Source organism: Ascaphus truei, chromosome 5, assembly GCF_040206685.1.
Source record: "Ascaphus truei isolate aAscTru1 chromosome 5, aAscTru1.hap1, whole genome shotgun sequence".
In the NCBI taxonomy this organism is placed as follows: domain Eukaryota; kingdom Metazoa; phylum Chordata; class Amphibia; order Anura; family Ascaphidae; genus Ascaphus; species Ascaphus truei.
Window position 1 is genome coordinate 36,647,000 of NC_134487.1, and position 26,814 is coordinate 36,673,813.

The 26,814-nt window shown below is 40.7% G+C and overlaps 1 protein-coding gene across 2 annotated transcripts in view; it reads left to right on the plus strand.

Annotated features, from left to right (window-relative positions):
* The window catches only part of GSAP (gamma-secretase activating protein), a 95,835-nt gene that overhangs the window by 35,424 nt on the left and 33,597 nt on the right, over nucleotides 1-26,814 (plus strand). For both annotated transcript variants that reach the window (XR_012801611.1, XM_075599623.1), the window contains exons 14-23: nucleotides 5,646-5,717; nucleotides 8,392-8,484; nucleotides 17,038-17,258; nucleotides 18,013-18,082; nucleotides 18,916-18,998; nucleotides 23,113-23,166; nucleotides 23,866-23,994; nucleotides 24,529-24,587; nucleotides 25,231-25,262; nucleotides 26,348-26,409. Coding sequence is in view for 1 of the 2 variants with exons in the window: in XM_075599623.1 (XP_075455738.1) it covers nucleotides 5,646-5,717; nucleotides 8,392-8,484; nucleotides 17,038-17,258; nucleotides 18,013-18,082; nucleotides 18,916-18,998; nucleotides 23,113-23,166; nucleotides 23,866-23,994; nucleotides 24,529-24,587; nucleotides 25,231-25,262; nucleotides 26,348-26,409 (875 nt within the window). In the remaining variant the exon portion in view is untranslated. The remainder of the gene's footprint in view (nucleotides 1-5,645; nucleotides 5,718-8,391; nucleotides 8,485-17,037; nucleotides 17,259-18,012; nucleotides 18,083-18,915; nucleotides 18,999-23,112; nucleotides 23,167-23,865; nucleotides 23,995-24,528; nucleotides 24,588-25,230; nucleotides 25,263-26,347; nucleotides 26,410-26,814) is intronic.

The following is a 26,814-nucleotide window of genomic DNA, read 5'->3' on the forward strand; positions in this document are numbered from 1 at the left end:
TATTCAGTTTAGAGAGATTCTACAATGTTACATATTGTATTTTGTATTTATCATATTAGTAACAATATTACACATATAGTAGAACAACCACACCTGTACCACATTAGTCTGATACTATGAAAGCTAGAATATTATGAGGCACATATTGAAAAGCTCTGCTAAACACTTTCATTTCTGAATCATACCAGAGTAGTAAACCCAGGTGTGTATGCTACAACTAACTTAAAGCAGCAATATGGGTTCACTTAACATTTAAAACGTTTTTTTTTTTTTAATTACAATTTTGAAGCAGGGGGTTGGAGCTGAACCTCGTTTATTTCAGCTCCCGGGTTCCTAGCTTTCAGAGACGCCTCCATAGGGGGTGCCGGTATATCACTGGGGAGTTTAAAGGTCCAAGTCACGCGGATGACATCACAGCTTCCTATAGGCCGGTGTGATGCAGGAAATGTAAGCCGCAGCTGGATTAACAGTTCCACAGCTTCTCAGCCTGCAGAGATACCGGCACCACTACAGAGGTAACTATATCTGGAAGCAGGTTCCCTGGAACTGAAATTAATGGTCCCCTTACCAGTGCGGGTACCCGGCTATGGGACGCTTCCCCGCGCACTCCCTGGCGTAAGATCAGGTGCCGCGCGGTTAGTTAGGGCGGTGTGGCGAGATAGCCAGCAGCAGGAGGCTCCGGCGGCTCTCCACTGGTTGGCGCCGCCATCCAGGTGGGCGCCGCCATGTTGGAATTGACCGCACTTGCGCAGGTGGTAGACCAAGCGCAGGAGGAGGCAGAGAGGCAGGAAGGCCCTCTAGAGGTTGCGCATGTGCAGGGAAGTGGCGCGGCGGCCATTAGGATAGCGCAGGCGCAGACAGGAAAAGGTAGGCAGCCATTAGAGAGGCGCCCATGCGGTCTCCATAGGCAGGAGCCTCCTTGGGAACTACACTTCCCAGGAGGCATAGCTGCAGGCAGTCAGATGTTTGAGCTTAGCCAACAGGGCTCTAGGATTCTCTGCAGAAGGGAATTGATACAATGTTGTGCGCTGTGTGTGACAGGAGTTGAAGCTGGGAGTGAGACAGGGGAGGTTGTGTGTGCAGGGGATGGGACCCACTGCACTAGGCCCGTAATCCCCTAGGCCCCAGTCATTGAAAGGTTGCTGCTGCTGTAGGGAAGGCCCTTGCAGTTAGAGTCCTTGCCCTTTAAGCAGTGAGATATAGTCAGGGACACAACTGTTTGCACGTGGCCTGGCAAGTTGGTCTGGGGCAAGTTTGGTCTGAAAGAGACTGTCTTCAGGGTGGGAGCGTCCGGCGGGACATCACCCCACGCGGAGGCAAATTCATCGCAGGATCAGCGGATCCTTTGTGAAGAGTCATCATACCGGGTGTGGACACACTCGGCAGGTACAGTCACCAAGTGCACCACCATTACCGGTATCAAACAGGCACTGATTACGCCTAAGGGGTGGGTTGCAGAACACTTGGGACTTTGGGGTACTGTGGACACGGTGTGGGGGTATAGCCTTGCGAGGTGTGTGGGTAGTTGTGCCTTACGTTGGTAGAGTGATAAGGTATTACCATAGAGTTGTAAGTCATTACAGTAGAGCGTTACGATATATGTTATGTTCCAGTAAAGCCCTTTTCTATTTTACCAAGCTGTGTGGTTCATTGTAAGAGTGTCCTGTGAGGGGCTGCTCCCACTCTGCTGGGATCTCTCACAGGTGGAGGCGCTGCACCATATAGTAGTAAGATTAATTCACCCCAGGCTCCCAGCGGCGGAGGCTTAGGCTCCTGCGAGCCAAACAGGTAAAAGGGCAGCACCGGTAGCTAATTACAGTCACCACCCCCTGATCTCACTTAGGGGTGGGGGAAACAGGGCTACATATATATATATTATATACACAACATTACCATTCTCACGTCCGGTAAAGGAAGACTGCCTTTACCGGACGTGAGAATGGTAATGTTGTTTTATTATTATTATTATTAGAGACTGGCACCTGTTGATGTTTTTTAGTACATTGAGTGCAAGCTGAAAATTGTTTCTTTATATATATATATATATATATATATGATAAAAAATCACTGGCACTCCAATAGAAATTCAATAATGAATAGGTGCATGTCCCATATAAATAATAAAAGTATACATTACCGCATAGCAGCAAAAAGGGAGACAGCACTCAGGTGAATGAAAATAAATGTATTAAATACAGCACATAACTCCAACGTTTCGATCCCACAGGGGGATCTTCCTCAGGGTGGTGCACCACCCTGAGGAAGATCCCCCTGTGGGATCGAAACGTTGGAGTTATGTGCTGTATTTAATACATTTATTTTCATTCACCTGAGTGCTGTCTCCCTTTTTGCTGCTATGCGGTAATGTATACATATATATATATATATATATATATATATATATATATATATATATATATATATATATATATATAATTGTTTCTTTATATACATATATATATATATATATATACACTAGCTGAGAGACCCGGCGTTGCCCGTGAGTTAAATTTCCCGCTCCCTCCTCTTCCCCCTATTTCTGTGCTCCCCCTCTTTCTCTGTTCCCCCAACCCCCAGAGGGAGGGAGGGACAGTGGACAGGAGGGGGGGACGACAGTGGACAGGAGGGGGGGACGACAGTGGACAGGAGGGGGGCAGTGGACAGGAGGGGGGGGGCGGCAGTGGACAGGACAAGCACCTGGCCGGCTTAAAATTTCCCGCTCCCTCCTCTCCACTCTCCCTGTCTGTTTCTCCACTCCCCCCTCTCTCTCCGCTCCTCCCCCTCCCCCCCATGCGCTCCGGTCCCCACCCTACAGTGTCACACACACACACACAGTGTCCCACACACACACACACACACACACACACACACACACACACACACACACACACACACACACACACACACACACACACACACAGTCACACACACACACACACACAGTGTCACACACACACACACACACACACACACACACACACACACACATTGTCTCCCCCCCCCACACACACACACACAGTGTCTCACACACACACTCACACTCTCCCATACACACACACACACACACAGTGGACAGGAGGAGGGGGGGTAGGGAGAGTGGAACGTCCGGCGATCCAAACAGGCGGCTCCCCACCTCCCGCCAGCCGTGACTGACACCAACACCCCCCCCCCCCCCCCGCGCCCATTTCCCTCCCCACGCGGGCAAGCAGGCTCCCATGCACGCGGCCCTCAGCTCGCGCTCCCTCAGGTGCAGGCTCCCGTGCACGTGGCCCCCAGCTTGTGCTCCCTCAGGTGCAGGCTCCCGTACACGCGCCCCTCAGCTCGCGGTCCCTCAGGTGCAGGCTCCCGTGCACGTGGCCCCCAGCTTGTGCTCCCTCAGGTGCAGGCTCCCGTGCACGCGGCCCTCAGCTCGCGCTCCCTCAGGTGCAGGCTCCCGTGCACGTGGCCCCCAGCTTGTGCTCCCTCAGGTGCAGGCTCCCGTGCACGCGGCCCTCAGCTCGCGCTCCCTCAGGCTGCCCCCTCCCGGCCGTCCGTTCCGCCGCTTGGTTCCGGCCGGTTGAGGCGGGAGGCGCCGGGGTGTGAGGCGGCGGGAGGCACCTGGGTGTGAGGCGGCGGCCCTGCGGCAGGGGTGTGAGCTGGGAGGCAAGGCGGGAACAGAGGCTGGAGGCGCAGGGGTTTGAGGCCCCGGCGGCAGGGGTGTGAGCTGGGAGCGGAGGCGCAGGGGTTTGAGGCCCCGGCGGCAGGGGTGTGAGCTGGGAGAAGAGGCGCAGGGGTTTGAGGCGGCGGGCCGCTGGCAGGGGTGTGACCTGGCAGGGGAGGCTGCAGGCGCAAGGGTGCGAGGCGGCGGTTTACTTACTTACCTGGACGGGAGGTGGTGTGTGTAGTGGTGTGTGGTGGTGTGTGTGTGGCAGTTGGGTGAGGCGGCAGTTGGGTGACGTCATAGAGCCACCAATCTGATTGGCCAAAGGCTGAGGACCAATCAGATGCACCACATCTACACCAGACTCACAAATTTCAATTTTATATATTAAGATATATATAAAATCAAAAATAAATAGATGATACCGTTCTGTGGCTAACGAAATGCTTTTATTTGTGCGAGCTTTCGAGATACACTGATCTCTTCTTCCAGCGATGTTACAATGAATAAAGCAAGCAAAAAACAGTGTCTCTTGGAATGTTATCTGTGCTTGTCCCTCCCCCATGTGTAGATGTGATTTATGGCTAGAGGTGTTAAATGGTTCCTGAATGTTAGTGATGTAAGAGTGTGTGTGTGTGTATCTATGTGAATATAAATGAATGAAGAGCCCACAGTGTATACAGTGCTTTACAAAAGGTGTGTGTGGAGTGGGAGTGTATATTAATGGTGTGGGTAGGTGTGGAAATGTGAGAGATTGTTGCATTACTAAAAGTGTGTGTAGATACTGTGTGGTCCCTATTGGTGTATAAGGATGGAGTATTTGTATGTGTAAGAGACAGCTGTGTGTGCATACATATAGCACAGTATGTATAGACATGGCCTTTAGCACTCATATATATATTAACATTAACCCGTATTGCAGCTTTAAAGCCCCAATCGTACTTGGCAACATGTACTGGATTGGCAATAAATGTAAACACATGCGTGTATCATCTTGTCTAATACTTTTACTGTACAATATGTTCCACGGTTTAAGATATGTGGAAAGTTTTACAAGTTCAGACTTCAAATCCTGTAAAAAGCATGTCCAATCAACATAAAATATGTCCTGCTACAACCTAAATGAGCTTACGATGCTTCACTGGTTCAAAATGTTACAAAGATTATCTATTGTATAAGCCCTGAAAAAAATATGTGCTTTATATCCATGTTTTATGAAATTACTAATGTGCCTGTTAAATCCTCCAGAAGTTTGCAACTATGATAAAGGAAAAGTAAACGCAGTTTTAAATGGGAACAAAATACTGAATTATGTAAGTGCAACAGGGCCTTTAAAGTAGTAGTGGTAATGATGGTGTTAGAGAATGTAATTTTTATGTATTATTTGGGGCCAAGTCTTCACAGAAGGTTGAGAGACCTAACATTGAAAATGCACTTGTCCTCTTGCAAAAGCAACAAAATTAAAAATCATATTTTAACTATATTTGCTCATTTTTATTTTGCATTTACAATGTGCTAGCCCAGTGTTTTTCAACAGGGGTTCCTCACTAAAGGGATCTCTGCAATTTTCAGGTCATTTGAAAATCGTACCAAATGCAGAAGAATTTACACTACAGCTGATCTCAGACGCGCTATTAGAGAGGGTTGGGGTTCCTTACAATGCATCTGATCACAGACACGCTATTAGAGAGGGTTGGGGCTCCTTACAATGCATCTAATCACAGACACGCTATTAGGGAGGGTTGGGGCTCCTTACAATGCATCTGATCTCAGACGCGCTATTAGAGAGGGGGATTGGTTCCTTACAATGCATCTGAGACGCGCTATTAAAGAGGGTTGGGGTTGCGCAAAATTTCACATAAGTTCCTTAACCAAAAAAAATGTTGGGAACCACTGTGCTAGTGTATGCTATGTTTAGGTCTTCATTGACAACGATTCCATGTAAGCCAAAAATATAAACGGTCGCTCTTATTCCTTTGAGTAAATATAATTTCTCACTTTGTAGGGTGCAGTAAAACATTTAAAGTCGCAAAGACAGACTCCAACCAGATCAAAAGAGTATCTTTCATAAATCTGGGTAAGGTTTTTTTCTTCTGATGTGTGCTGAACTTCCAATCGAGTTGACTGCTGTTACAACATGGTTTAAAATTAGATGCATTTTAAGTATGTGATTCACCACAGATACATTGCTTTCTTTTTGACTTGTCACTTCAGAAACATTTTTTAGATTCCTCAAGTGTTCTGTTCTCTGAGGAAGCGGCTCGTACCATCCACCCTCTCTCACCAAATATTTATGCCATGAAATTCTGTAATTAATTTATTATGTCTATGCTTTTGCTAAAACTGTAGATTTTAAATAGATGTATTTATTTATTTTGGTAACTTTGGCACAGCAGGGTAATATCTCCATGCAAGTTACCTTATTTAATTCTAGGCTGGGGGCTAGAGCCTTGTATGTATTTACATGTGGTAATGGCCATCTCTTGGCTGGCAAGGCAGAAGAACAAGTTAATTTAATTGAAAGAGAAAAATAATATAAATCAAATAAGATTAAACAAAGAACTGTAATACCTATGAAACTGCACTCACTTAAAAAAGAAAATAATGTATATACGTGCCAACTCTATTTGGGTAAATTACATCAATATATTCCAAGAGAACGAAGAAAATATCTCCCTTCCCCTATGCTAGAAGTAGTACACTATAAAAAATAAAAAAACTATATATTTAGATATTTGCAAGTGCAACCAACAGATATATGTTAAATGTGAAAACATTTTATTAAACATATTACAAATAGTTCTAGTTTAAAGAAAACAAAAAACACACAAAAGAAAATAGAATACACATAAGACCTATAAATACAAACACTACTGGGCATAATAAGAGTATCACATTATTTAATAATATATTCATTGCATATGTAGTGGGACTTTTATAGACGTCAATAAATGGCCATTAGATTGAAATGCCTAGTGATAAAAGTCCTTAAATATTTTTGCAATATTAAGCCATGGCAACGAGACGCCGTGGTTGGTGACATCCGCGGCATCATTTGACGCTGCGGTTGAGCAGGAGGAGGGCGGCAGGTAAGGCCTAGGACATATTGGAATCAGCGTCACTGAGGCGAGCTGAGCCGCGCTGAACAAATGCACAAAGCCCCTGCATCTGTAATCAGCGCGGCTATAGTTTCTCCCTCCGCATGCGTGCTGATGCGTGCGGAGGCTGAGAAAATCAGAAGAGACAGGCAAGTTTGAAATTTTGCCGCTTGGGGGGGCGGAGGAGCGGTCCCATCCAATGGGGCTGCAGCTGGCATTTTACCTACTGTGTTGGTGAGATAGCAGAGCCACCAGACCAGACAGAGTAGAGGCAGCACAGAGGTGTGTGTATGTATGTCTGTGTGTGTGTGTGTGTGTGTGTGTGTCACTGTGTGTGTGTGTGTGTGTCACTGTGTGTGTGTGTCACTGTGTGTGTGTGTGTGTGTGTGTGTGTGTGTGTGTGTGTGTGTGTGTGTGTGTGTGTGTGTGTGTGTGTGTGTGTGTGTGTGTGTGAATATATTTATCAAAGTTGCACAATGTTAATAAATAATTTATTCTCACGTCTTTTTTTTTAATTTTTAAAATATTATATAATATACACACACACACACACGTTCCCCAGTGACACACAAACACACAGACCACTTCAAAGTGACACACACAGTTACCCAATGACACACACACACACACTGACAGCTACCAAGTCACACACACACACACAGTGATACCCGCCTCCCAAGCGCGCTTGCTGTCTCCTCTGCCAGGACAGCAAAAAGCTCCTGGTAGAGCGAGCGGCAGCAAGCAACAGCGAGCAGCAGCACCAAATTCTTTACTATGTCCCAGGCCTAAGGAGCCGGACGCAACAGATAAAGTAACTTCCCATTAGGTCCAATAGGCCAGAGAGCGCGGCAAAAGTATATGGGGGCGGACATTTATGCCACTCCCAAATTTTGCAGCCCTAGGCCTGGGCCTAATGGGAAATCCGCTACTGGGTGCGGTGCTTACAGAGGACATGCGCTCTTCCCCAAAGCATTTAAATTAAATGCAGGGGCATTGCGCAAGGCCTGTGGAACTCCCTTACCTGATCGGCGGCTTCTGGCGACGCGGCGCCATGGCAACGCGTCGCCATGGCAACGCAGCATCCAATGATGCCGCGGTGGTCACATGATGTCACGTTGGTGACATCAGAAACGCCGGTAACAATGTAAGGGGGGGGGCGCGAGCAGGGGGGGAACAGGCAGTGGGGCGCAGACTAAAAAGTTTGCACACCTCTGCCCTAAGCAATTGCAGAGTCCGGTTAAAGATTATCTGAAGCTCACTCCAGTTAAACTGGTAGTTTCTTTCCAGGTAAACGAGGAGCCACAGTTTTCCACACTGTTCACCGCCACAGAGAAAGGATACACGGTTATGGACTGTGACCTTCAATATTCATAGCCGTGATGTGGATAGTGGAACATTTGTGCTGGATTACCAAGGATGATATATTAAATTACATGATAGTATATTCATAATGCACCTGCTATTTCTACTACGTTTCTGATAAGACCAGTTCTACAATAGCTTTGTCCTCTTCTACTTGAAGAACCTGGGGTAGAGTCAAAATGTCTTTCCAAGCATTATGCTTTCTGTGACCTGTGTACAATAATGGGGCAGTAGTCATGAAACATTACTAGATTAGAGTTTGTTTTGACTTTTTTTCTATTCATTCCATAGATAATTATGTTGCTGTTTACTTGCCTGGTCATTTTTTGCATTTGATAAACACAAGGCACACGGACTTGATGTGTTACCACTTGTTCTTGGCAGGTGAGGCGAATTTCTATCTACATTATTATTATTATTTTTTTGATCCCTTCAGCCTCAGACTGTTGCCAGCGTAATATTGCACTAAAGGAGTTAAAGAAGCAATCCATGCTGCTGTACTTTGCTAAACCTTCATTTACCGTGCCTGAACGGGGGGCTTCTCAGCAGTTTTGCGACTTCCAGATAGCTTGGTTCCTTAAATATCAGCTGGTATATACATAGAAAAATCGAGGCGTGGGAGAAAGAGAACATTCTTGTTTCAAAGGTTCTGACTCTTGCAGTACTGCTTGTGTACTCACATACAGTACACCCACACACTGCACAAGGTACTGCAGAATGATACAGCACCCTGTGGTTTCTCAGATTTTGGTTTCTATGGAATAAAGCCGGATTTTACTAAATTTGTCAGACCAAAGAAGTGTAATGTGTCCTGAAGTTACGACATACACAATGTGTCCTAGGATTCGCAATCTTGTGTGGTGTACCCCCAGTTCAGTAGATATGTCATTGCAATATTCTCTGCAGTCCCGGGAAATAAAAATGGCCATCTACTGTACAACATGATTGATGTTGGAAGCAACTATTCTCAGTGTGCCCCTTATTCTTTAGCTAAAGGTGATGAAACTTTGGCGGTTAATAGTAAGACCAGAGCGATGCTGCACAAGGGGGTGACAGGTTACAAGGGTGTAACTAACCCAGTTGCCGCAACATTTATTTTGTTCGCTTTTTTTCTGTTCAGGAAGACAGAATGAAGTCAAATATTAAACAAGACAACGCTAAAAATGAATAGCTCCTCTTCCCCCGGATAGGGGGAATCAATTACCCGTGTTGGGATGCAAGATATTACCGAAGAGGTGGTTCTTGCTGCAGGGTTACTGGTCAAACATGGTCTTTCATTTAAGCCACATACTTTACCGTTAGCAGAGTTGTATACAAATCAGCCTTTGGACACACTCGACAGGATTCACCCGATGCTGACTCCAGTCCTAGAACATCTCTACATGTTCCGAACACTTTGTCAGGAGTTAATGATTACATGTCTACACAGATATATATATATAATATAATATATTAATATTATATATAATATTAATAATATAATATAATATATAATATTAATATAATATATAATATAGATATATATTTTATATATATATATACATAAAAATGGAGATTCCTTACCAGGCAGACCATATATATATCTCCCTCATCACATGAACAGGAACGTCTATACAGATGTTAACCCTTTTTAATTTTTTTTTTATAATTAAACGGCATCTTTGAATAAAAAATATACAACAATACAAGTGCGCAACTAAAATGAACCAACAGTTGTGAAATAATAGTGATTAAATTACCACTAAAATACCCAAGTGAGTAGAGATAACAATGTTACCAATTAAGTATATGGAGCGTCTGCTGCTGTAATGAGGGTAGTCCAAGACCCTGATACTGTAGACAAAACAAAACAGAAAACAGCGCACAACGCTCATCGTGAAATGTGTATAAACAATTTATATATTAAAAATGATTTAAGGTTCTGCGTACATCAGATATATGAATAACGGGCATTGATTATGACAATGACAGCTGTTACCACTCAGACACCGGAACACACGGGAAAGCAGGGACGGACGGCCTGATCCACTCCAGGGTTTTGCAGTCAGATGGCTTGCAGTGCTCTCATCTATCACAATGTATGTGTAGAGAGTCCCTTAGTAGCGTCCACACCGACCAGGAAAATGAATCCAAAGCTCCGTTCAGGTCAGAGGTAGCTGATACACTGGCAGTCTCATGGAACAGCGTTTGCTGTCTATCTCACGGCACCACGCTGAACGCCGTCGGGCAGTGATTACGTCACCGTATCGGCATCAGTCAGGAAAAATGCCGAAAATTGCTATCAGATCACCAGAGTACTAATACAGTACCACGGGCTAAATAAGATCAATAGAAGGTATAATTCCAACGCGTTTCGTAGCACTATAAAGGCCACTTCTTCAGGGACTAAAGATATTGAGCAAATGCTCACAATATATACCCTCTATAGATCTGTGATTGGCTAATTGGCAGTTAAATAGCAGCCAATAGCTAATAAGCAGACATCATTGACATCCAGCTGTATGCATAATTAATCTACTTCTAAAAAACTTCATATAAATGATACAAAGTTATATAAACATATAAAATAAATGCAATTGAATGTATAAAAAACATATATATAACAATTGGCAATGGATCTGTTCCATATGGATACTGAAAAAATAGAAACAAAGGATTAATAACGTTCTTAAGATTATATAAAGATTGGTATGGGACATAAAGGAGATAGACATGTTCAATAAAGAGACCAAATGTCTACATCCTCATTCAACCCCTTCGGGGAAAGAGACTGTAATTGGTAAATCCAATAAGTTTCCTGTACAGAGAGATCTTTAATTCTATCACCTCCTCTCCTTCCTCTAGGGACAATCTTGATCCCCTTAAATCTTAAAGTGGAAGGATCCTTATTATGGTACCTTAAAAAATGTTTAGATAGACTGTGTTTTTCATACCCATGTCTTATATTCCTGATGTGCTCTTGGATCCGCACTTTTAGACATTGTTTCGTGCGGCCCACATATTGAATATTACATGCACATTCTATTAGGTATATTACATGGGTTGAATTACAGTTTATGAAATCCTCAATTTTGAACTCTTCATTTGCTATAGCGGATTCAAATGTTTTACTATCTTTGTGGAGATGTTTGCACACAGAGCAATTACCGCATATAAAGTTCCCAACAGATTTATTGAGCCGTAACCTCTCTCTAACATTATATGGAGGAAAGATATCACTCTTGGCTAATGTATTTTTAAGATTCTTAGCTTTTCTGTATATAAATTTAGGTGTTCGTGAAATTTGATCTCCAAGGATTGTATCATTACAAAGGATTGCCCAATGTTTTTTAACGATCTCTTCAATTTTTACATTGACTGAATTAAAGGTAGTGATGAAAGGAACCTCCAGTTGTCCACTAAGGCCTGTTGGTACTTTTGACACTCTAGGTACAATCATGAAGTCCCTATTCATACATCTAACTTTATCCAGATCTGCCAATAGACTGGATTCCGGATATCCCCTTTCAATAAATTTACAAAATAACTGCTGAGCCTGCTCCTCAAAATCCTCTGGGGTACTACGAGTTCTTTTTATTCTAATAAATTGGCCCCTAGGGATATTTGAAATCCACGTTCTCTTGAGGTTGCTAGTTGCTAGTTGCCATCAGTAGGTTATTTGAATCCACTTCTTTGAAAAAGACTTTTGTGGAAACATTACCCCATCTCAGTAGCAGTTAATTTCAAATCTAGGAAATCAATCGAATTCACATCAGATTTGTGACTAAAAATTAAATTCATGTCATTCAGATATTTAATGAATTCATTCATATTGGACTCATCACCATCCCATATGCACAGGATGTCGTCAATAAAGCGCTGCCAAATAATTACATTACGATGGAATGGATTATTGGTCCAAATGCTTTGTCTCTCCCAGTTCCCCATATACAGGTTCGCGAAGCTGGGGGCAAAACGTGTCCCCATAGCAGTCCCGCAAACCTGTAAGAAGAACTGGGAGAGAAACATGAAGTAATTATGAGTCAATATGAACTCGATTGATCCCATAATGAATGATCTTACTGCCTTTAGTCCTTTATCATGGGGAATATGTGTATAGAGCGCCTGCACATCACAGGTCAGCCATCTATATGATTCCTTCCATTTAAAGTCTGCAAAAGTCTGAAGAACTGACGAAGTATCTTTTAGATATGAGGGCAATGTAACCACATAGCCTTGTAGAAAAAAGTCTACATATTGCGACAAATTAGCCGTGAGCGACTGGATCCCCGAAATAATTGGTCGACCCTATGGATTACTCAATGATTTGTGTAGCTTTGGCAGATGGTAAAATATGGGTACCTTCGGGCACTCAGAATACAAAAAATCATATTCATTTTTAGATATGACTAAGTCAATGTGTGCTTTATCTAATAGTTTCTTCAGTAAAGCCGTAAACTCTATTGTTGGTTCCTTGGAGATCTTTTTATAAATAGCAGAATCCCCAAGGAGACGGTGTGCTTCCGCCTCAAAATCTGGGCGATCTTGAAGAACAACACCGCCTCCTTTATCGGCCTGTCATAATTCAATTGGAGTTATCCTTCAAAAATCTCAATGCTAGATTTTCCTTAAAACTCATATTATGTTTAATATTTTTTGGTTTAAAGGTTCTAGTTAATCTGAGGAAATCATTATTGACCATATTGAAGAATGTTTCCACATGGTGTCCCTTGGAGTGGGCCGGATAAAATTTGGATCTAGGTTTAAACGGCGTATGTATACACTCCAAGTTATCCACCGTGGTATCCAATGGGGTCATAATATTTGGTTCTAATATATCTTTATTACTTTCTTTATCTATCTTAATAAAGTGTCTCTTAAGGGTGATATTCCTAATAAATTTGTGTAGATCTTTATACAGTTGGAAACCATCAGGCCCACTCGATCTAGCAAACGTAAGACCTCTACTTATTCATATATCTGATGTACGCAGAACCTTGAATCATTTTTAATATAGAAATTGTTTATACACATTTCACGATGAGCGTTGTGCGCTGTTTTCTGTTTTTTTTTGTCTAGAGCATCTTTGAATGGCTGTTTTAAGTTATACATTTAACCTACGAATGCATGAAAGAGACACATATTTATAAGTGACTTTAAATCCCAGCCTGTATTTAACCCACCTGAAACCCTAGTTTTTAGATAAAATCCAAATTTAGTAACCGCACTATTATTGCATAATACAAAATGTGTTGATACTGGGTTTTTTTCCTCTGATTTATATATATATATATATATATATATATATATATATATATATATATATATATAATTTGTGTTTCATCCATGGTGCAAACAAAACAGCGCAAGTGACTTCACAATCGATCAAAAATATATAAATGTTGGTTAAATTTAAAAAAAGTTTACATTAGTACCCTTTTTCAGAAAACTTTTTAACTCTTTTATGAAGGGTAAACAAATTCCTCCTTCAATGTTGCGAGCACAAATGTCTATGATTCCAAAACCGGTAGGGATCATAATTGCTGTAGTAATTATAGACCTATCTCACTGATCAATACCGATTTTATAAAAATTTATAGTAAAATTATTGCAATAAGATTAAATAAACTGTTACCTAGAATAATCAACCCTGATCAAGTGGGATTTATTTTAGGGAGTCAAGTAGCCGATAATATAAGGAGAGTAATAAATCTCACACATTTAGCAAATATATAAAAAATACCTACGCTACTAATCTCACTGGATGCCAAGAAAGCATTTGACCGAGTGAACTGGTCATATATGTTTACAACCCTAGAGAAATTTGGAATCGGGGGAAATATACTAAATGGTATTAAAGCGCTCTATAAACAACCAGGGGATACATTAAAGATGGCCAGGATCAGCTCTGGTGTAATTAATATAAATAATGGGACCAGACAAGGTTGTCCATAGTCCTTTATTATTTGCACTGAGTCTAGAACCGTTAGCAAATAAAATTTGGATTAATAAAAATATCAAAGGACTGACAAAACAATCTAAAGAATATAAAAAAAAATGTTTACCACCCCAGGTGGAATGCTGCTCCAAGTTTAAGACCTTCCAGGTTGTCTTTGAAGAGCTTTGCAAACATGTATCAGGGCACAAATCCTCCTAGGGTATATGTATGTGTGTACAAACACAGATAGCATACAAAATAGTGCAATAGAGTTTTTTTTTTTTAAATGGTGTTTCCAGGAAAAAATAAAGTTGATACATTAACAAAAGTCGTTGATTTTCCAACTTTGCAAAGAAAATACTTTGCCATGAGATCTGTAAGAATGATTCTGTCTTCCAAATTCAAAAATAGGAAAGGAAAAGACTGCACCAAAGTTTTACTCAGGATAAAAGGGTATGCCAATGTCTTTGAATTATTTCTGTAATCTCTTTTGTCCTGGTATTGTATTTAGTGACAAGTAGAGGGATATTAGCATATTTGTCGTCTTTTCTCTTCCTTGTTTGTGTTCTATTTAACATAACTTTTCGAAAAGAACGAATAAAGTTTATTTTGCGCTATTCTTAATAGTTGTTTGTTATAACCTGTAAAAAAAAAATCTGTTTCATGTAATTCGTTTGCTCAGAAGAAAAAGAATGACTTTATGTTCCTCAAAATACAAAGTAAGTTCTAAATAAATGTACATAAGGTTAACAACATTCCAAAATGAATGTAATATATAAGCATTAAAATGACGACACATTCTGAGAGATTTCTTATTATCCCCCCACACCAGTCACACCATCACATTGTCATTGAAGCTCCTAGATCAAATTGATTTGTTTATTAGTGGAAATTTAAACGAGAATTTTTTTATTGAAACTTAAACCCATCAATTGACAAAATTTTGTTTTTTTTTGTTTTAATTAAACATGGGAAAAGAATGTATATTAACAAAACCTTTTTGTTCTTCTCGAAATTTGTTTTATATATATATATATATATATATATATATATATATATATATATATATATAAATATATACAGTGTTCGACAAACCTATACATTTGCTCGCCCCGGGCGAGTGGATTTAACCCCCGGGCGAGTAAATATTGGCCCAAGCAGCACACGTTTGGTACTAGGTGGCGAGTAGATTTTTTGGTGATTTGTCAACCACTGAATATATATATATATATATATATATATATATATATATATATATATATATATATATATAAAATCCAACTGCTTTTATGCCATCTCTGTGCTTGATACTAGTGTAAAAGGCCAATATATATAAAGAGGCAAAAATATAGTCGTCCCTCCATTCGACCGCCTCAATTAGCAAGATAACCTAAGTACTGTCTTTTAGATGTGCTGACATGCTTGGACCAGAGGTTGTAGAAAGTATTTTACATATTCTGATAAATGTCCCGAGAGTGATTCTATTCCTCTGATTATGGGCTTACCTGGCTGTTCCTCTACATTTTTATTAATCTTGGTTATCGTATATATGTAATGGGTATTTTACGGTTAAGGTACTTTCAAATATTGTAATTCTTGTTGATTTAAAGTACCTCATTTATTTCCTTCCCGTATAATTTGATCAATTGAAATCTCCATTATGGGGTAACCTTTTTAAGGCCATATAACTGGTTGTATCGTCTAAATTTTTACTTAACACTTTTATATAATAACCTTTAATAACATGGTTGCCCCACCTTTTGTCCAATTTTCATATAACAATCTGATCACTATTTTTAATTTATTGCACTAAATTCATCTGATGATTGATTGCGAAATTCCGCTCTGTTTCCTCTTAGTCCCTTTACAAATGTTAAATTACAAAATTAATTTTCCACTAATACATACCTGGTTATTTCCCCCAAATCTATGTCTCCCCTGGTTATACCTCTGCACTCGTCTTCTACACCAGGGGTGTGCAAAATTTTGGGTGTGTGCCCTCCTGCCTGGGAGCCCCAGCATTTGCACCCCCCCTCGCTTAGAACCCAGTGTCAAATGATGTCGCGGGTCATGTAACGTCACATGACCCCGCAGCGTCATTTGACATTGCGTTGCCATGACGACGCGTTGCCGAAGACCCGGCTGGCAGCAGGTAAGGGACGTTAGAGGCCTCACGCCTCCCCCTGCATTTAATTTAAATGCCTTGGGGAAGGCCTCGGGGCCTCTGTAACAGCCGTGCCCCCCCCAGCAAATCTTGGCCCCCCAGCCCAGTTTGCGCAAAGCTGTTCTACACTATAACAGCATGTTTGCACCCAATGGCTATTTCATTGTTGTTTTTAAAGGGTTAACAACTGTTATACACCTTGCAAGTCGTGATGAGGGTATCTCTATCTGTAGACATGTAATAATTTTCTACTTACGAAGTGACGTAGTGTCGTGAAACTCACAGAGAAGTTGTAGAAGTGGAGTCAGGATGAAGTTTATTGATGATTTTTATACAACTATGATATCCAACGGTATGTCATTGTACACTTTTGAAGAATAAAGGATTAAAAAAAAATATATATATATATATATATATATATATATGTGTGTTTATCATGTACAGTATCTACATGAAATACGTTTATGACTTTAGCGCATGTGTCTTAAACGATATATGAAGTCAAATCTTGGCTGGACTCTTGGAGTATTAGGCTGAGTCCCCTGTGGTCACGGTGGGGCCCACTGCGGGGTAGTCCCCAGTGGCTGTGTGGGCGCGCAAAGCACTGTGACGTGTACGCTGGCAGGGAAAACAAGAATTTTGTCGCGACGCGGTCACGTGGCCGCGCGCAGCCAATGCAGGTTCAGATATGCCCCGTCACGGCCGCGCACTCTCTCTAGATCTCCCCTACAGACCGCCGATCGTCAGGTTCGCGTGCAGCAGGGAGGACTGGGGCCGTAGCCTTAGACTTGCTGTGTGATTTCTGCTTTAATAGAAAATGAAGGGAAATTCTGAAAAGTTGGGATTTTTCTTTCAGACGAAGCAGCAAGAATAACAGGCATGTGCAATGATTGTCCTATGCAGTCTTTGCTGGAAGCATCAGTAATAGAGTACTGTACAGGAAACCTATTCTCAGTGAGCATAAACCAATGGCTTCTTCTAAAGTTCCTGTGGAACTGCAAACTGGACTGTGAGAAGCTGGCCGTTCTTCACTGTGCACTCTTGCACCTTGTTCAGCAAGCGCAGGGGGAAACGCAGGTAACGTTAAAAAATAGTAACATCCATTCAGCTGTCATTGTAAATGTAATTAAGGTCAAAACACCATTGTACAAAGATAAATGTGCCAAATAACCGCTTCATATGACTTGAGTAATTATCAGCATAGTTATTCAGAAGTGCAGAGGGTCTAGAGCAGGGGTGGCCAACTCCCTTCGTCCAGGGCCACCCACAGGTCAGGTGTTAAGGATATCCCTGCTTCAGCACAGGTGACTCAGTCAAAGAGTGAGCCACTGATTCAGCCACCCGTGCTGAAGCAGGGATATCCTTAACACCTGACCTGCTGGTGGCCCTGGAGGACTGGAGTTTGCCACATGTCTACAGTATATTAGATCTGTCTCTCCTACTATGTGATTTTTCTTACATTATTTTTATGTAGCATCAGCAGGGCACACAGCTATAGAAGGTTTCCAGTTTGATGGCGCCCAAAGCATAAGGAGATAGTGATTAGGTAAAGGTCCGAGGCGGCTGTTACTGGGTCTGTAAATAGCGCTGCTGGATACCATCACTCTTCATCCATAGTTCATCATATGTTGCTGTGCCTCTGATATATTTGGAGACTGTGTAGGTGGAACTGCAACATTAGTCGCAATGTGGTGTGTGAGTGGTCCCACTGCTATCACATTCAGAAAACTAAAAACCACGCACGTTTTAGTGCTTTGGTATATAGCATGATTCGATGAACACATTATGTGCATCTCTATTCTCTAAACAGCGGTCTTGTCTTGTGTTTTAGATTATTGAATGGATCTGTGAAAACGCGTCATCATGCCATAGTTTTGACCCCATACAGGAATTCATCATTGGTATGGATTTTACATTAGTGTTTTGTTGCATATTACAGAAGTAAATGAGAGGGGGGAGTTCTTTTGCCTCAAATATATATTTATGACTTTGGATAACTGCTTGTAATTTTTTTTATTGTGCTATATTAAGCAGTGTCCCGATATTTTGTACAGGTCGACTGAGGGTATTTATGCATAGATGAAAACCCCATCTTTGGTCAAGCCTTAAAAATGGAATTTTGCGCACTAAGCATTTAAACCTGTTGCGTATGTGGCACAAAGCCTGCTTTTTCTTCTATCAGGATAATAAAGACCTACTATAGGAGTAATACAGTTGTCAAAGTGTAATAGTATTTGGTATTGCAGATAATAACAATTTAAAAAAAAAAAGTTGTGCTACTCCATAACCTCTGCTAAAAAAAAATATATTTTTTTAAAGAAAAATTGTTTTCTTTTAAAGATTGTTTGTTTTGTTTTTAGAGCATAATCCTCTCTAAAATAAGATCAAATCGGCTTTTCCCCAATATTTGCCAGGTTTAGTATTGGCTAAAATGAGGCACAGTACGACTACTTTTTCAATACACTTTGACCACTGAGTAAAAAAAAAAACTCAACGCTTGTGTTAAAGCTATAAGAAATTATGTTGGGACAGGGAATCATAAATAAAGGTAAATAAAAACTCAGAAACCTGCAATTGTTCTTCAGTAAGGATGAACAGTTTCTGGTTAAATAAATACACAAAAAAAAACAATGACCCAATATCATTGTAACAGAAATACTTGATTAATATTAACATGTGTTTTCCAGATTGAATAACGCATACTGTTTTATTACTAATAGTGGGCCCTTTGCAGCTTCTTTATACAGGAAAGTAAGTTTAGACACAATACACCTGGATAAACTGCTACCATATACATCTGTGCCCTTCTGGAATGAGGTAAGATCTGGTGGCAATGTTTTAATTTAAATATTCGTGCGGAATAGCATTGACTGTTACTGTTTTGAAATTCCCTTGCAAGAATTCTTGACTGTGAGAGAGAATATGGGTATATGGAGAATTGGGTGCTCCAGAGATGGTGGAACCTTAAGCACAAATGTCCATAATGATAAACCAGGACTGGAGGACAGAGTAAATAATGGAGTGGGAATAGCAGTGAAGTGTGATATGTGAGTGACCAAAACACCAATCTCCTGAAGGAAACAATCACGGATGCCGGTAAGCACCCTGATGTAGCCTCATTGGAGTCATGCCAGTGCTAATAAAGGTACTCCTCCATAAATAATCACCCAATAAATAATAGAGCAAATCTTACCCGCTCCATCTGTCCTCAAATGTCCTGAATAGTCCATCCAGATGGCGTGCAAACTGTACAGAAAAGTCCAGCAGAAGATAAAGAGAGCAAAAACAGTGCACTGCCAGGGAGCCAAGTTTTTGTTTTACCCCCTGGGGTTATGTTTACTGAATGGTGCTGAATAAATAGTATTTTATTTTTCTTGCCACCTGGCTCCCTGACAGTGCACTGTTTTTGCTCTCTTTTTCTTCTGTGAGAGAATATGGCTACTGGTGTCAACTTCACTCTGGTAGCCAATAGAAGCATGGACTTTATCATGAGATGACATTGCAGCTTCCGATTGGGTGACCTCGCAGCCATCTTTGTTGTTCCTTGCAAGTACAGGCAAAAGTGAAAACAAGCAACTGTCTGCTTTGGGTGGCTCCCCTAAAGTTGCATTGTTCAGCTCAGGTTAAGGTGACCATACGTCCCGTGTCTTTGTCCTCTGTCCCGGTGTCCCGAAATGTATGCAGATATTCCGGTTTTCGTCTGGTGCTTGCCAGCCACGCATGTCCGATCCTCTTAACGGCTATGCATGTGCGATGCGTGCTTACCGGCCGCGCATGCGGGATTGGTGCTTGCCGGCCGCACATACACGATCAGTGCTTCATGCGCGGTCGGCTCCTGCTGTTCGCACATGTGTGGTCGGCGCGTGGGTGGTTGGCGTTTGCGCATGCACGGTCAGTTATTTGTCTTCGTTTGTCCTGAGAAAAATATGGTCACCATCGCTCAGGTGTCCCCCTGGTTCATATAATGTTTAAAAAAAAACTTGGGGATTTTGAGTGTGGGTGTGGGGGAAAGGAGGGGAGAGAAATGGATTATTGCTACTTTATATCTTCTGTAATACAATAATTACTAGTAAAGTGTTTTAAACATTAATTATACTGATCCTGAAGTTCTTAACCTTTTTTTAAACGTTTTGCAAGACTCGACCGAGCACATTTTATACAATGTTTTAAAAGCAGAAAGGGGAACAGCCTTTTATTTTAAATACATCTGGTTTACAATAAAAAGGAAATGTCATTTCTGTTTGCATTATCGCTTTCAAATAGTAATTTATATACCAAATGTATACATTGTGAGCTTGAGGAGTTAAGATTTGGGTAATAGTTAATACTAATAAGTTAGAGGCTCTCACCATTAATCTCCAAGGTGTTTTTGTTGTTGTGTGTATTTTTTTTTTTTTACTTTTAGTGGAAGTATAAGACATATCTCCAGTGATTTGCTCTGTCCTGCTAATTACCCAATACAAATTAGGTTTGCAATATTTGTGCAATATTTCTTTAATGGCCCTGATGAAGATCTCGAGTGCATCGAAACGTCGGATTTCAAAATAAATATAGAACTATATTTATTCAAATATTTGCCTCGGCTGTGCCTTTAACTCTCCATGTCTGCACTGATCTATTTCTCTTTGCATGGTTTTTATTCTGGTTCCGCATGTGCAGTATGTGCTATATACAGGCACCCCAGTTTTGCTTCAAGTTTTTTTTTTAAAAAAATTCCAATTTCTTTTTGGCTATTTATTTGAGTGTTTGCCACATCTATCCCCACACAATGTCCAAGTGGTTATATGATTACTATTACAGAGGTAGCAGGCTTTATTGTTCTTCCTGGTGGGACATTGGATTGTCTGCACTAACACTGCCACTGAATCCAATGGAAACGGTGTTCTATTCTGAGCCATAACCTAGGTATTTACTTTTTATTTTTATGTGAGGTGTCTTGTTAAGTTATTTTTTATGTTTTGGGATGCTATGCTTGAGCTCTCCCTTTGTTTGATTTTCTTTACTCCTTTCCCTTAAGAAATATTATTCTATACCTGTGTAACCCCTCTTTATTTTACCTCAGATTATATGGCCTATCACTGAGGCGGGAGCCTGAGTCCTATGTGTTACTGTTTAATTCTTATAGTGTGTGGTGCATGTTGTGTGAGACTGTAGTGACTAGACACAACACAGTAGTAATGAATTATAACATGTGTTATATACTAATATAGCTATAATTTGTGGTGTTACATATTTCATATGAATCAGTACAGTGACTTTTAATCTCAGAATCACTCCATACACACTTAAACTATACCAATAGTGTAAACGCTGCGCAAACAAATAACTTTAATATCTGTCCGGCCTACCAATCATGGGTGAACTGGCCTGTAGCTCCTGGTGTGCTAGCACAATCGTTGGAGCTCATAAACTGTGTGTGTGTTGCAGGCCTGGTGCTTCACAAAGATCAAACCTTGATGGCAATATAACTGCAGTTAATATCCTTTGTGGGTTAGCTCACCCACTCCAGCCTGGTGTAATTCCTGCACAGCTGGGCTCCCTAATCTCTCTCTGTAGCAGCCTGCTTCCCTCTGCTCTGTCAGGTCCTGGTCTCTGCTGGGCCCTGCTGCATGCACTGGTCCAGTGGGGCAACTCTCTCTCTCTCTCTGCAGTTCCCTCTCTCTTAGGGGTCCTGCATGAACTCTCTGTGCAGGATGGGTCTGTACACCCTCACTCACTCAGCTCCCTTTCCAACTGTCACCAACTGTCATTCCACTGGCTAAGCACAGTCACATGGTCCAGTGGAATGTAATTCTTAAAGGGGACATGTCCTGTGCGGATAGCAGACACAGGGGGTTACACCTGTAAAACAGAGAAATACAGCATGGAAATGCTAAACTTGTAAATAATAATAGTATGGATGCTTCCATTTGGTTAATAAAATAAAAATTACAGTACCCTGTACCTCCTCCCTTCACTCGTATGTTGACAAGTGGCTAACATGGTGTCTTATCCTCTTCCTTTGTCGCATTAAGGAGAGTGATGCAAAATGGAGGAGTGATTACAATATAAAGGAAACTCCTATTTTGAATCCGTTTTATTTTTTTTTTTAAAAGGAATTTAAAGGCAGTTGACGCTTAACATGTTGTTTAAATCTGCACTCCAAAGACCTGAATGGCATACTCTGATTGGTTAATATCTTGGCCCCTATGTCTCTGTTTTTCTCACTGCTGGCGGTGTGCTAACTTTTTCGCTCAGGTTCACGAACAATGCGACTTTTGCCAGTTATTTACTTTACGCAAAAAACTGTGCACAGTTTTCAAAGTTTGCCAGAAAGGAGAGGAAAACTGCTCGCAATAGTCATAATTCAGGCTCTGGGTGGTGTTTCAGTATACAGTAGTCTCTCTGGCAAATTTTGCTAGACCTTTTTGGGCGAAGGTCAATTTAGGCCAAAAAGTTTGAGAGAACATTTTGTATATTTTGAACGTTTTTTTTTTTTTACGTAAAAAAAATAAATAATAGTTGGTAATCAGAAATTTGGCAAGATCACGTATGTATATCTTTATTTATGTAGTGACCAGTGTACTTGGCACTTTACATGAGTGACAATATTGTAAAATAAGTGCAATAAATCAGATCAGACCATATGAAAAGGAAATCCCTGCCTCAGAGAATTTACAGTCTAAGTGGTATGATGGGAAATTTACAGAGAGACAGCAGGTGAGGGAATAAGTGCAGTCTACTCAAAACAATAACGTTTTAAAGGATGGTTTTACTAATCTCTTGTATTGGTCTGTTTATTTATTAGCCACTTTTTTTGGGGGGGGGGGGGGTAAAACTTGATGTCCTCTACAAATGTATATTTTTGTTGTTGCTGTTCATAGAGAAAATATTAGAACGTCCACTATTCTATTTTGTGTTGAATCTTATTTGTATCTCCTTGTGTTTCAAGGTCATTGATGGAGTGTCATGTTCAACAGAAATAATAGATTTGCCAATTCTAAAGGTAAATGATAATATTGTGTGTGTTTTTGTTCTGCTATACCACTGCATACGGAATTATAATCATTGTTCATTTTAAATGGAACTTTTTTGTAGTTGGGGAAAAATAGCCTGGGTTCTGTAAGGCCGTGATTATACCAAAAAACGCCGGCGATGTCTCGTGGCGCGACGCTGCGCAGCTCAAAAACAAAATGCAGAAATCCTATTAAGGTAAACGTGCGCGCCGCCTGGAACTGCAGGGCGGCAGACTGGAGAGCAGACATCAAAATTTGTTCTTGGTAGGCGACGACCGCGTCACGTGAGCGGTTCAGCCAATGAGGGTGCACCGCCAACGGCCACGCCTCCCTGTCTCCTCTGGCTGCTTCCTGCCTGCAGTTCAACTTGCTGCTTTGCCGGATCGCAACGGTGAGTCACCGCATTGCCCTGCTGCCCAGCAGCTCCTGGTATAATCGGAGCCTAAGATGGTGTTATGGAAATGTTACTGAATATCGCAGCGTATAAGGCTGCTCAATAAATATGCAGCGCAAGTCTGATAGTGTTTCAGAGATTGCAACATGCATTGATAGCCAGTATGAGACTTTGAATAAACTCATGGGTGTTTATTGACTTAAAAGATACTTTTGCACTGCAAGATTGATGCATTTTAGACTAGATTTGTCAGGGATTGTTACAATTTAAGGGTACTAACTAGTTTTCGGAACAGATGAAAACCTTCAAAGGATTCTGGGAAAAGTTGCATTCTGAGCTGGAATACATGAAACACGCACAACATCGTTTTCACTACAGTAACCGCATGCTCCGGAGAGATTGGTGCAAACTGATTTCTGAAGTGGTAAGTGAAAAGCTCCATTTTTTTCAGAATAATAATTTGCAGTGATATTTCTAGTAAATTTGCAATCCGTAATACGAAATTACATTTTAGATATGGATATCATTATATTATATAATATATAATTTTAAGAGTAATTTGCCATTGTGTTTTTGTTCTGAAATGCTTTTTGCATCATTAAGTGTCCAAAGTTGCGATAAATAGTGATTTAATGGTGTTTTGCTTAAGTTGTGAGGGTAGTCAGTTGCTAGTACTGTATTAACAAAATAGCAATATTATCATATAAACTATCTGTATATGTTTCTAGATACACACACTACATCTTAACATAACACTATTGATGACATTGCTATATTAATTTTGCACGGAGATAATTCAGAGTAACATATAGTAGGAAAATCTATATTTCCCTTTCTTCACATTCCTAGTAATAAGATACAAGGTTAAGAGAAATACATTTCTGTTTTTAGAAGACAAAGGTTTAAATGATCCAGTACCTGCCGCTGTTGTTCAGTAGTAATGAGACTTTTATTGCAGGACACAGATGAGAAGAGAAGTGTCCTTTATCAGCGAAATGTTTTGGAAAATGGAAAGAAGTAAGTGAAATGCCTAAATGTTTGATATAGATTCTACGTACTTTTTTTTCCCCCCGTTTGATAAAAAAAGTAGCACCCCAAATTCAGGAGGTGGTATTTTATTACATTTTTTTCAGAAACGGACTTTTTTTTTTTTTTGGGGTACAAATATTTTATTGAGTTTTTAATAGGGGAGAAGGTACAACAAGGGGGAGGGTGGGGGGAACATAAAAGGGGAACCATCACTCACAAAATACTGGTTTATAATTATAAAACCGCATAGTTAATATCTACAACTACCAATCAACATCATTGGATAATCTCAACACATTTGCAGATGAATAGTAGTGGTTTTAATAGGTGCCTGTAGCAGACTATTCCCTAAGGATGTATTTGGATGGCTTAATTAAGATCCATTTCCTAGGTCTCCTGACATTTAGGCATTTATCCAAGGCTCCCAAATCAGAAACTGGCTTTATCGTACTTCTGCCTTTTTTTTAACTTCCTGTCCTGATTTGCCTGCTATCTGCCATGTAGCAAAACACAAGGCGATAGCGGATTAGCTGGTGGCCATTTTCTTCTATCCCTACAAGATTATTTTGTTTATAGGTCTATATCATTGCCATTAAAAAGTAACTGCTGTATTTTTTTTTTTCTAATTTAGGGTTATTTTAAATATGAACACGTGGAACTCCGGTAAGTTGAACTAAAAGGAGGAGGTCCGAGCAAGGCTTTTTTTTTTTTTTTTCTTATTTTGTTTGGTCTTGGCAAGAATTATTTACTTAAAGGAGCAGCTGTTCCTCCTTGTGTTTTTATTTGTTTGGTTCAGGGGTATCCATGGTTCCTAACCCTGCAAACACCATTATTTTCAGCTCCGGGGACCACCCAACCCTAGATACTTATGGGTGATGTTACTGAGTTTAAATCTCTATCAGGAGAAACCAAAATGGCTGTGAAATCTCGGGCCAATAGGAAGCTGCAACATAATTGGTAGTGTCTTCCTATTGCGTGGCATTAAATCCCCCTTTAAGAACCAGGAAGTAATCACAGTAACTTCACCAGTAAGTATCTCAGGGGCCGAGGTCGTCAGAGCTGGGGGGAAATGCACTTCAGCTCTGGAGGGCCCTGCGTTTCCAGTGCTGTAAGAAAGATGGAGTTGTATTGCTCCTCTAACAGATCTCATGTTTTTGAAACTGTCTTCTTAATTCTCAGCAAAACAACAAATAACCTACTACCAATACTATTAAAAACAAAGCACTGAATGTCTCGTGCATTCAGTGAAGATTGGGGTTGGTTGGGGTTACCCTAAAGTTTAATTTAAAAAACGAGATGGTAATAAAGTCCATGAACTACTGATATTGTGGACCCTATGTTTCACATACTCTGCTGCTTTATCAAGGAAGGGATTACTTGCGAAACGGGGAGGGAGAGATTTGCCTCAGGATTCCACTTTTGTAACGAGGAATTTTTGCTATGGATTTGTTGACATACTTTAAAAAAAAAAAAAGAAGAAGCTTTTGATCAAAACAAACAACCCTGCTGTAATCTAATAAAGGGTCTAGATCTAGGGGAGAATTAAGGCCATTATGAACGCTGCATTAGCGCACTGCATTAGAATGTGTTGGCATGTTCAAACTAAATGGAACAGTACAATCCCGAAGGCAAACTGAGGGGCCCAGGGGTTTTCTTTCAATCTCATGTTCTAGAATGACTATGTAACGGTTGTAAACTATATAATAAGATCCCTTCAAATTAAACTTCGATTGACACTTTCCTGCCAGATCAAAGAACAGTACCACTGTATCAGGAAGAGGACTATCCGCAGAAAGATCTCATGGGGCTGGTATTTATTTATTATTTATTTATTTATAAAATATTTTACCAGGAAGTAATACATTGAGAGTTACCTCTCGTTTTCAAGTATGTCCTGGGCACAGAGTAAAACAAATAATACATGGATACAAATACAGTTACATAAATGAACATTATATACAAGACATTGCGTGCACAGTTAAAGAAAATATATATTATGAGCGTATGAAACAGTTACAGACCAGATTAAAATGTGAGACAGCCTTAGATTTGAAAGAACTTAAGCTGGTGGTGGACATGAGAGTCTCTGGTAGGTTGTTCCAGTTTTGGGGTGCACGGAAGGAGAAGGAGGAACGTCCGGATACTTTGTTGAGCCTTGGGACCATGAATAGTCTTTTGGAGTCTGATCTCAGGTGATAGGTGCTGCATGTGGTAG